The sequence below is a fragment of the Gouania willdenowi genome, chromosome 19, assembly GCF_900634775.1.
Source record: "Gouania willdenowi chromosome 19, fGouWil2.1, whole genome shotgun sequence".
NCBI lineage: Eukaryota > Metazoa > Chordata > Actinopteri > Blenniiformes > Gobiesocidae > Gouania > Gouania willdenowi.
This window is the reverse complement of record NC_041062.1, coordinates 14,048,520-14,060,827: the sequence shown is the minus strand read 5'-3', so window position 1 is coordinate 14,060,827 and position 12,308 is coordinate 14,048,520. Positions and strand designations below refer to the sequence as shown.

Sequence of the window (12,308 nt, the reverse complement as noted above, 5' to 3'; positions counted from 1 at the left end):
TTAGGATTGGCGAAAATATTATTTTAAAGATTTTTTAAATATGCGTAAAGTTGACGTGTCTTTCCGGTTTCCAGGCAATTTGTTCCATAAGTTAAAAGCAGCAAAAAAAACAAAAGACAGACATTTGTAAATAGTTGGTATAACTGCTAAAAAGCAGTTTACATGTTGGAAAGTTGTACTATTAAATACTGCAGTCTCTAAATAACCACTTAGTGACTTTTGTTCTATTCTGGTTGTTAGAGCAGATGAGGTTCATAAATAGCAGTGAGTGTCCAATGTTCTGCAGCGTCTACCTGGGTTCTAATCAAATCACCATCAGTCCCAAAACTGGAAATTGGCCAATTAGTGAGGGGTAGGTGTCTGCAAACAAGGAACCTAGCTACGACACGGGTGGCACAGGGTGTCGTCTGATTGGTCAACAGCCTGCTGGTAAAAGTGGGAGCGTTTGACAGCCGTGCCGGAGCAGCCCTGCTTTATTTTGCAGAGAGGATTAAGGAAAGCTTATCAAGAGAGGGAGAAACCCTAAAAGGTGTGTGCGTGTGTGTGTGTGTGTGTGTGTGTGTGTGTGTGTGTGTGTGGAGGCAGACTGGAAAGTGTGTGTGGGAATGAATTAGAGAAGCCAACTGTGTTTTTACGCAGGCAGGCAGATGGACACCACACAATGTTAAAAAAAAAAAAAAACCAAAAAGCTAAATGTAGCTAAGGTCACACAAATATACAACAGTATTCATGTTTTCTTTATCAATAAATATCGGAAAAATAACGAGCATATAGAAATTGTAAAAAAAAAATATATATATAAAGTATTTTTACAATTAAAAAAAAAGTGTTTGACCGAAGGATTATTATGAACCTGATAAAGTTGTATTTAATGATTGCACAATAAAGACTATTTGGGATACTGTCATTCAAATAATCGTTCACATTTTACTTGATGTTTTATACATAAGGCTGACCCACTCATATGGGTCAACTCTTTAGGTCACAAAGTCCACGATGTGCCTTTAACTGTCACAGTTTTACTCACAGATGGCTGCAGTTATTGTTTGATAATGGATTACTGAGGCAAAACCAAAGGCAACGGAGCAAATAGATCGTTTCTGTCCACATTTCTGGAATGAATGAATAAAAACGAATTAAAACATTTCTTTTAACCTATTCTCTGTGTTTTTTTTTTTTTTTTTTAATTGCCAACTGCTGCTCTTCTGGGTTTTTTTCCCACACAGCATTGATTTTCTCACAGATAATAATCACTCACATTGTGTTTCTCCTGTTTATATTCCAAGTTGTTTGCTTTGTTTTAAGAATTTGTTCATTCGCCTCTTATAAAAACACGTCAAACATTTCCTTTTACGTTTTTGGCGACTTTACTCTCCCACATTCAACATGTTGAACACCATCATAAGCACAAACCTTTATTTAAATCAGGAGGTTTCCACCACTTTTGCTTTTAATCTTAGTAAATCACCCATAACCGGCAAACGCACGTCTAAATCCAGGGCCTTTATTTTGAAAAGCTAGAAATGGCAGCTAAAATGAAACCTCTTTCTTTTTTTTTTCATTATCACACAGGAAATTGCGGCCATAACAAGGAAGTGGATGAAAGCTTAAATTGCATTCATTTGCTGTTCAAACTGTCAAAATAAAACAACACCCTGACATTAGCTGTGCATTAAAACGACGGATTAGTTTGTTTCACCCTGAGTGAGTCACATAAAAGTGACCTCATGTGCGCGTCAGTCATCTGACTTGTGAGCCAGTTGTGACCTTGTATTATACTGATGTGCTGAGGCTTGTTTTCACACAGCAACTTTGTTTTTAATCTAACTGCTGAGTCGGCAAGAAATTGCCTTCTGGGGATGATAAAGATTCTTTGGGCTGGAGGCATTTATAGCTTACCTGAGAGGAAATCTGGCCAACGAGGGCTGGATGGAAAATAACAAACAATATGTTGCAGCAGGGTGACGTGATAGGATCAGGAAGCACAGATCACCAGCTTTTAGCTCCAAAAGCAGTTACAGGTAGACACACAGAGAGTGGAAAACCCTGACTACAGGCAAAAATAAGCAATCTGTATTCTCAGCATATTTTTCAGGCTCTACAGATGTGGTCAACTTGTGGGTCGGGACCCCAAAAGTGTGATTTTCAGAAGTCTAAAATGACCTTTTTTTTTTAAAATATACAGAAAATGCACAATTAAAGATTGTTTTACTATAAAGTGTTTTGTGACTAGTTAAATTTTAGTGCTTCATTGTTGTTTTTCTTATAACTTTTTAACTTTGTATATGAAAACTGCTCCATGTTCACATATTTGAGATTGTGAAAATGCTCTTTTGTTTTGGTCACAGCTTGTAAATGAAAAACGTGTTTGGGTGCTAGAACCCCTACCAGTATTTTGTTTTTGTTTGAGCAAATTGTTTGACATATTTCATCCTTTACTATAGTTTTAAAGCTCTCGGCCAGTATTGGTCTTGAGACCACATTTTAAAAGTCTTGGTCTTGTCTTGTTCTTGGACTGGCCAGACTCTGGATTTTCCCTCAAGTCCAGTGGACAGGCCCATCGCTATAAGTGGGCCATGGGGGGCCCGGCCCGCCCAGCACAAACATTGTGCCCAACCACTTGTGACACAGGTTTTTCATTTTTCATTGGTGTGTGTGTGCGCGCAAGCGTTGGAGTGTGTGTGCAAGAGCGTTGGTGTGTGGGCACACAAACGTTGGTGTGTGCCCAAGAGCGTTGGTGTGTGGGCACACGAGCGTTGGTGTGTGGGCGCACGAGCATTGGTGTGTGTGCGCAAAAGCGTTGGTGTGTGCACACGAGCGTTGGTGTGTGCGCAACGGGCGTTGCTACGTGCACACGAGCGTTGGTGTATGGGTGCACGAGCGTTGGTGTGTGGGTGCAAGAGCATTGGTGTGTGTGCGCACGAGCGTTGGTGTGTGGGCACACGAGCATTGATGTGTGTGTGCGCAAGAGCGTTGCTGTGTGCGCAAGAGCGTTAGTGTGTGTGCAGACGAGCATTGGTGTGTGTGCGCACAAGCGTTGATGTGTGGGCGCACGAGCGTTGCTGTGTGCGCACGAGCATTGATGTGTGGGCGCACAAGTGTTGGTGTGTGCGCGCAAGAGTGCCCATTCATGTCAGAGGGTTCTGTCATTACAGATATCTCAAATGACATTTTCGTCGACATGGAATGGCGTATATCTGGAATGTTTATTTCAACCAGTTTGCATTGAATTGTGGAATCCTCTATAGCAGTGGTTCTCAACCTTTTCAAGCCACAACCCCCAAAATAAAGGTTTCAGAGACCTGGGGACTGTGTGTGTGTGTGTATTCCGAACAAACTGCAACATAACTTATTTTTTTAAAGCCAATTGTTGAAAGAAAAAAGAAAAATTGGGGCCAATTATCAAATAAGTGCCTCTGTATACTCTATATCAGAGCCCATTTTATTGAGTATGTAATTGTGTAAGTGATGCTAAAAATTGTGCCACCCATGCTTTTTACATGCCCCCCTAAAGACCGAGGTCTGGCGACGGGTCTGCCAGTGGAGACCAGCACTGATTTGCTATTCTTCAACTTCATTAATGTGATAAAAAGGAGAAGCACTTGGAACTGTTACTGATTAATTCATATTTTAACTTGACTTTAAATATTTAGTTAGCTCACTGATTGTTCTGCCTCCTTGGAAATCTTTTCAGTCCCTTATGTGTCGGACAGCTGCAAAAACTCAATCTTATTTTTAGTCAGAAATACCTCAGAGTACTTACTTTAGGCCTCATTAACCTGACGCAAAAACATCCTATTTTCAGATATTCAAAATAATTCTGGATTTATCAGTGGCTTTTAAATACACACAACAAGGTTCAACAAATTTGTCAAAATTTGAGACCTTGTTTTTGTCTACCAAATGTATTTAAAAGAAAAGTAAAAATGAAAATAAAATGCAATTTAACTGTGAAACATTGTCATGGTTTTCAAAATACATATTTATGGTCTTGTTTCAGACTCAGTTGTGACTCTCAAAAGCCTTGGCCTTGGTACATTCTGGTCTCAGATACTACTTTACTGTTTCGTTGTTTCTCCCACATCTCCCTATGTCTCTAAATTCCCTGATTTTTTTACTCTGCCACACAATCCATCAAAGCAAGCAAAGCATCAGCATTTTCCACAATACTGTCTAACAATGTTGAACCCAAACCTGGCAAGTCAACATATGGAGTTACTTAGCCAAATCTTCACGATTATGAAATGTTGCGCTCGCCTCTGGCCAAATTCCAGCTGCCGTTATGTCTTCTCATGAGTGATTGCACTGTTTTTTTCTTTTCATGCCTGGACTTTGGTTATGCAAGCCTCCAGATGTTTGGCTCGTTTTTTCAACTGAGCTCTCCAAGGACTGGTCGTGCAGCTTGGTACAAAACAACTGCAGCCAATTTGTGAGAGAGAAATACGGCACATTTAAGTCGAATGAAATGCAGAAATGTGTCCCTTTCTTTTACTTTACTTAGCCACTGCGCTGTGTGTTTTAGGTCTTCAAAACACGAGTCGGAGACAAACTTAAATAGAGTTTGAATGCCAAGTTGAGTAAATTGCAAGTTAAAAGAAAGTCAGCGCATCTACATTCTAACAACTCTTGTGATTATCTAGACTTGTCAGTTCTGAGAGATTGATTCTTCTCATGAGAGTGGACTCTGTTCAGGAAGTCGACAAACATCTGCTGGGAGGCTGAGCAACAACAGTTGATGTAATCACACTGACGATGGGTACACACACACACACACACACACACACACACACACACACACAGAAACACACAATAACTTAGAGAAATGGCTAAAAGAAGCAGTTTTTCCATTGATGTAGGACGTTATAGTACAGTGTACTTTTTTACGCCCCGTGGTAATAAAAGTCGACCGCATTAAAGGAAATAAAAGAAGGAAGCAGTTTGTGGTATAAAGGGGTGGAAGACCAAATGTGCAGAACACACAAATCAATGGGACCAAGTTATGTAAATGTTTGTCCAATGGAAGGCGAGAGAGCTGGAGGGGGAGCTCGGGTCTCCACACGTGCTTATGCAAGACTAAGTAACTGTATATAAGAGCGCACTCAAACTGCCAGGAGGATTCCTGTGAGCTGCCCCCCTCTCTTTGGTTTCAAGGTACACCCACCGGGTTTTAGCTTCTGCAGTATTTGTCTGTACTTGTGATAAAGACTTCACTCAATCTCTCTTTGTCTCTTCTCTGAGGAAGAATGTTGCGGTACGTTGTGGCTCTCTGTCTTCTGGCTGTGTCCTGGGCACAGGACTGCCAGGTGGCCAACATCCAGGTCATGCAAAACCTCGACAGAAACAGGGTGAGTTCCAATTCCAGAACAGTTGTAAGAGAAATGGCTCGGACGGTAGATGTGTCCCTGAACGCTGATGATGTGTCATTTGTTACACAGTATGCTGGCACATGGTATGCCGTGGCAAAGAAAGATCCAGAAGGATTGTTCCTGCTCGACAATATCGTGGCCGAGCTTAAAGTCGGTGAGGATGGAAAAATGTCGGCCACTGCCAGGGGTAGAGTCGTCATCCTCAAGTAGGTTCTGCCACAAGATGCAGGGACAGCATGAAGTTTGATCCAAATCCAATGCTTTTTCTTATAACTGATCTTATTTTATTCTTCCTCTAGCAACTGGAACATGTGTGCAGATATGATTGCCACATTTGAGGACACTACAGATCCTGCTAAGTTTAGGATGAGGTACTGGGGGGTGGCTTCATACCTGCAGACTGGAGGTAAGAAAGAGAATCATGTGTTGTGATTAAAGTAATAGCTCACAAGATTGAGTTGCATGCGAAGCTGTCAGATGGGATCGAATTGAAATAATACTGATGTACTGTAATGTACGGCTTTGTTATCGAGGGGTTGCAAGACTTGCTCTTGTGAAACAAAATGTGCAATGAACGTGGTTGACGACAGTGCTTAAAAGAGACAAATATGGAAACGTGATATGAGTTTTTAGGGTGTAAAAATGTCTTACAGACGACAGCCACTGGGTTATCGACACCGACTACGACAACTATGCCATCCACTACTCCTGCAGGGTGCTAGACACCGACGGCACCTGCTTGGATGGATACTCCTTCATATTCTCTCGTTATGAAAGCGGACTGAGGCCAGAGGATCAAGCCATCGTCACCATGAAGAAGCGTGAAATCTGCCTGCTGGGGAAATACAGACGTGTTCCTCACACAGGTGGGCGGAGCTTGTTCAAACCACTGCAGGTTCATTGATCCCTGCCTTTTTGTTCGCTGCTGTTACTCAGTAAAGGTTAAAGTGCACAGGAATCTTTATCAGTGCCAAGTTGTGTAAGAGCACAACGAAGTTAACGAAATTCCTTTGTTGTTCGTCTGCAATTTGAATTAACACAGAATGTTTCAATTACATTTGCAGGTTTCTGTAATGGCACCCAGCATTCTGAGCCCCCTCCATCCTAAAGTGGACACCCACTGGGACTGTGCAAGTCATGGACTGAACCTCAGCTCCTCAATCAACTGTAGTGTCGTAAAAAAAAACAAATGGCACATAATGAATAGTCATACCTATATGACTGTACTGTGAAAAGAGAGGTCAGCGTTGTTTCTCCCAGAGAAGCGTGAACACTATCCTAAAACACACCATGTGCTGCAGGCTTTATGTGTACATAACTGCAGAACTGTATAAGCAAACCCTCCCTGTGGATGATCAGTTAAACTGGGAGACCGGAGGAAAATAAAAACATCATATCCAGTGAAAATAAACTCTTAGCAACACCTCAACTATGGAGAACAAATCAAAGGCTCACTGACTGTGCTTTTAATTTGAAGGGCAACATGTGTATAGCGATTGAAATCCAATATACATATCAGATTAAGTAAACAGTTCTGTTGATTGTCTTTGTGTGATGTGATTTTGGTCATTTCTAGAGAATAAACAATCACTCAATGTGTCTTCTTTCTTTTGTGATTGTCTCGCATTTCATCTCAATCTTGGATTGATTTATGATTTTTTTGTTTTTGCGTCAGGGATGTTCGATTTTAGCTTTTTGCCGATATTGTCCAACCCTAAAGTTATGATATTAACCAATACCGATATACATAGACCCACCTAATTTTAGGTCACATAATATACTGTATATCTCAATGAAATAACAGGTTCAGCCTATTTTTAATGTGCCTCACTGGATGTAACGCACACATAAATATCATCAGTGCAAAAAAAAAGTTATACAACTTTAGTTGCCTTATTAGTTTTTAATGTGTGTCTCAAATAACAGCACATGGCATACCGTTAAATCAATATTAGTGGAAAAAACAACACCGATTTCACCCAATATCACTTATATGTATTTATTGTGTTTCATCTTAAGAAAGGAAGTTTTGTTTATTTGTTGTTATTAGTCAATAATGTTTGATGATAGAGGTATTTTTTGCTGTAAAATTATGGGTTTGCAGATGTAAACATGTTATTGTTAACTGAAACTTGAGAAAAGCAGATGAAATGTGTATCATTTCAGGCAAGTTAATAATACAGTAAGCCTCTAACCACAAAAAGGTGAAACCAAAACAGCTCCTTTTTACTCATTATGCATGGCTTAATACTTGTATTTACACAACGGCAGTTATTTTTAACCATTTAATCTATCAATACTATAGGCGATGTAGCCCATGTTAATAACACATCTAGTACGCTTTGGTAGCAGATATTTTAGAGGATAATATTGATATGGATAAAAATGTGACAAAAAACAACAAACTAAAAAACAAGTAGGCTACATCAGAGATTGGCAACTTTTATTACAGCGAGGTCTGATACGAGGGCAACACTATCAACATCCAGGTCAGCATTTAGAATAATGACCAATCTGAGCTTTAACGCAATAAGAACAAAGGGTTTGCGTGTTTTTGATGTCATTTTGTGGGTTTTGTATGACGACCACTCATTTGGTGTGTGTCGTTACATTGTTTATGGGCTCATTTTGTTTTTGCCATTCAAAATGTATGGCCATTTTGTGTATCATTTTGTATTTTTTGTAATTTCTGTTGTCATTTTGTGTGCTTACTCGAGTACATTTAATTAGGTTTTTTCCCACCCATATCTGAAGATAATAGAAAATCATTTCATCTCAGATTATGGTTTCTTAGAATACTGTATGTAGGTTGCATGTGTAGATTTATGACTCTCAAAAAGCATTTTTAAATGATCTTGGCTTGGTAGATTAATTGGCTAATTAGAATGAAGTAGGGCTGGGCGGTATACCAATATTTTATATATACCTCCATACCGGTGTATTTGATTACACAACTTTCAGAACGCTACGCTGCGCCGCGTTTCATATCGGTCTCTTTTCATCGTTGCACTTCTAAATAGGAAGGTATACAGTAGCGCTCTGGTGTTAGTTGTGGTATAAATTATGCACGTAAATGGATAAGAAAGACACAATTGAAGGCTCTGAAGCTGCATGTGCCTGTGTGCGCACGCCTCTGCTACAGCAGAACAACACTCACGCACACGGAGGCACGGTTAGCTTAGCATGTCGGCAGTAATACACAAAAAAAGAGATTTTTAATTCCTATAACACGGAAATAAGTCCTGGTGGAGCGGCAAATTAATGATCTCTCAATGATCTCAAGATCATTGAGAAGGTGGTCTTCAACCAACTGATTCAGGAAAAGTATCTGTTCTCATTCTATTGGATCTAAGTGCTGCATTTGACACTGTAGATCACACAATTTTGTTGCACAGATTGCAAACATGGGTTGGACTAAATGGAAAAGTAATGCAATGGTTTAAGTCATACTTAGAGGAACGAAGTTATTTTGCAAGCATTGGAAACTTTGAATCTGACAGATTACCAATGTCCTGTGGGGTTCCTCAGGGATCTGTTCTTGGACCCCTTCTGTTATAGCCTTTATATGCTTCCTTTAGGACAAATTTTACAGAACTGTAAGGTTGATTATCAGAGCTATGCAGATGACACACAACTATATCTATCACTGAACCCAGATGACCATGGTCCCATTGAGGTGTTGTGTGACTGTTTAGAAAAAGTAAACTGCCGGATGAGTGAAAACTTCCTTCAACTAAACCATGACAAGACGGAGGTGATTGTCTTTGGTAACAAGGAAAAGAGGACAGCTGTCAGCAATTATCTTGAGTCTCGATCTTTAAAAGCTAAAGACCAAGTCAAAAACCTTGGTGTTCTGATTGACTCAGACCTTACATTCAGCAGTCAGATCAAATCTATCACAAAAACAGCCTTCTACCACCTAAAGAACATCTCCAGAGTGAAAGGTTTAATGACTCAGAAAGATCAGGAGAAACTGGTCCATGCTTTTATCTCCATCAGACTGGACTATTGTAATAGTCTTCAGACAGGAATCCCCCAAAAGAGCATCAAACAGCTACAGCTGGTTCAGAACGCTGCAGCTCGGGTCTTAACCAGAACAAAGAGGTCAGAGCACATTACTCTAGTTTTAAAGTCTTTACACTGGCTCCCAGTCAGCCTCAGAATAGACTTTAAAGTTCTGCTGCTGGTGTATAAATCTGTGAATGGGTTTGGTCCAAAATACATCAGTGAGATGTTAGTCAGGTATGAACCCAGCAGGTCTCTCAGATCTATGGACACAGGTCAGATAGTGGAGCCCAGAGCTCACAGTAAACATGGTGATGCTGCTTTTAGTTGTTATGCTGCAAAGAAGTGGAACAAACTGCCAGCAGAGCTGAAGTCAGCATCACATGTGAACATTTTTAAATCAAAGTTAAAGGCACTTTTTTTCTCTACTGCGTATGATTGAGAGAGAGATTTTTGGTCATGTTGTTGATGTCGTGTTTGTTGATGATTTTACTGATGATTTTAATTAATTTTACTGATGATTTTAAATGTTCTTATTAATTTTAAACAATTGAATGTTTTATCATGTAAAACACATTGAGTTGCCTTGAGTATGAAATGCGCTATCTATCTATATGATGACGATGTGTGGATGTGCGTGTGTGTGCGTGTGTGGAGCAAATATCTCCCCGACGCGATGCCAGTTCGACCTGAAACTCGGTCGACGGGTTCCAAATACCCAGAGTGTGTGTATCTGTCATTTTGGAGTAATTTGGTCATTTCAAAAATGTTTGTTTTAATTTTATTTCACTTCTGGACGGCCCAGAAATGAAACCTATTCAACTTTTGACCTCAGGGTGTGAGGGGGCGCTCGCGCACCGTCTATATCTATTTCCTCACACGAGCAAAAGTCACGTGTGCACACAGCCAAGCAGACACGGACTGTTAACACGAGTGAGAGAGAAGAAGATAGTTTTATACCGGAGAGGAAGGTCTGAGCAGCCGTGTTTGCACTGATAAACTAGCAAAGCTCTTAAGTCTCACTTATTGGGCCTGATGTTAGTCACTGATGTTCGTGTGTGTGAGCCACGGCAGACTCCTCTTCCTCCTGTGCCATGCTAGCGTTAGCTTCTCAAACACGGGAACTCTCTGAATAGATGGTTTGAAACCGCCAGCCACTGGTGAGTCTTCTGCAGACACGTTTCCCATTGTTTAAACCATATAACTGTTGTTCAATAACGCGCTGTTTCACTAGAGTCGATATTGATCTCAACCTGTTCAATTCTTCATCTGGAAAACTGCGGATTCTGTGTCATGCTGTGCATGGAAGCTAAGCTCTGACCACTCGGTTCGAAGGTAAAAAAATATTTTTGTTTTTTAAGAAAAGACAGCCGAATTGTACATAATACTTTAATTTACTTACTCAATCATGTAGTTTGGAGCTTTACGTTTTGTTTTGCGCAGTTTGGTTGTTTTTCTGATTGGCGCAACAATGTCTATGGAGTTTGGTTATCAGCGTCTCAAACACATACGTATTTATTTATTTAAATATACTAAAACAGAAAGATACACATATTGACTCCAAAAAACATACATTACAGAAAAATACACCAAACAAAAAAATATAAAAGTGAGTTAAAAAACAACAACAAACACATTTATCATATTCATATCCCATAGAATAAAATCGGGGAAATCGCACACGCTGTTTTATTTTGCACACGCAAATAAACCCCTTAATGACACTATAGAACACAGAGTATGTACACCTCTTTGTACATTCATTTCAATATTTATTATTTTATTATGGTTACTGGATTCTCATTATATGTTATTGCTATTATTTTTTTTACAACCATTACTATTACTACTTTCACTGTTATTATATCTCTATCTAATTGTACTATTACTGTATTGTTATTGTTATTCTTAAATTATTCTTTTTTATTTTATCTTATAGTTACTGGTATTCTCATTGTATTATTATTAATATTGCTATTACCTTATTATTTTATGTTTATTATAGTTTTTATTATTGTATTACAGTTACTGGATTCTCTGCTATTTTGTTATTGCCATTATTATTATATAATTGTACTACTGTATTAATGTTATTGGCATTATTATAATGATCATTATATTTTTAAACTCCTTTTTAATTATTAATATTTTATATTATAGTTACTGGTATTCTCATTGTATTATTAGCATTGCTATATTATCATATTTTTTTTATTATCATTGTATTATTAGCATTGCTATATTATCATCATGTTACCATATTATTTAATATTTTTTATTGTTTTTTTTATCATATTATTGTTACTAGATTGTTATTATTATTATTATTATAACCATTACTATTACTATTTTCGCTAATACTATTTTTTGTATATTATCATCAGGGCTCTACACAAACTTATCCAGTGGTGGCACTGGTGTGACCAACTTTCTCTGTACAGCATAGCCATGCGTGCTGATGAATAGTTGACTTAACTGGCGTACTGTAGTTTTGTATGAAGTAAAGATTGACAATGACTCGAGATATATTTGCTAAATGTTTTAGCGTCAGTGTAAAGTTTTTCTGTAACAAGCAGTGGCTGAAATAATTATAATAATAATAATAATAATGGGTCCACAACACGGCTCCACTGTGATTGTTTGTTCTGCGCAAGGGTGAGTTTTTCTTATATTATTCTATGTGCTAAGAAAGATGCTAGCGGATACAATGTAAACACACACACACACACACACGGCTGAAGCACTTTCGTGCACTACACCGGGATGAAAATACTGAACTCACACAGAGCCGTTTAGAGAGTTGGTGTTGCAAAACGTTTATTTTTCGTGGTACTTCTGTGTCTCTCTTAACAACCTGCGACGGATTACGTGTAAGACGCGCGCGCAAGATAACACACGGAGGAGATGGATGGAGAGACACACACACAGTATTTATAA

At 39.0% G+C, this 12,308-nt stretch overlaps 1 protein-coding gene across 1 annotated transcript; it reads left to right on the top strand.

Moving 5' to 3' along the window:
* Positions 1–5,011: 5,011 nt before the first annotated feature.
* On the top strand, positions 5,012–6,650 carry rbp4 (retinol binding protein 4, plasma). The gene is made up of 6 exons (XM_028476035.1): positions 5,012–5,151; positions 5,243–5,345; positions 5,436–5,572; positions 5,666–5,772; positions 6,020–6,232; positions 6,431–6,650. Exons 2-6 carry the CDS (start codon positions 5,244–5,246, stop codon positions 6,472–6,474), a joined length of 603 nt encoding a protein of 200 aa, XP_028331836.1. The 5' UTR covers positions 5,012–5,151; position 5,243; the 3' UTR covers positions 6,475–6,650.
* Positions 6,651–12,308: the final 5,658 nt, after the last annotated feature.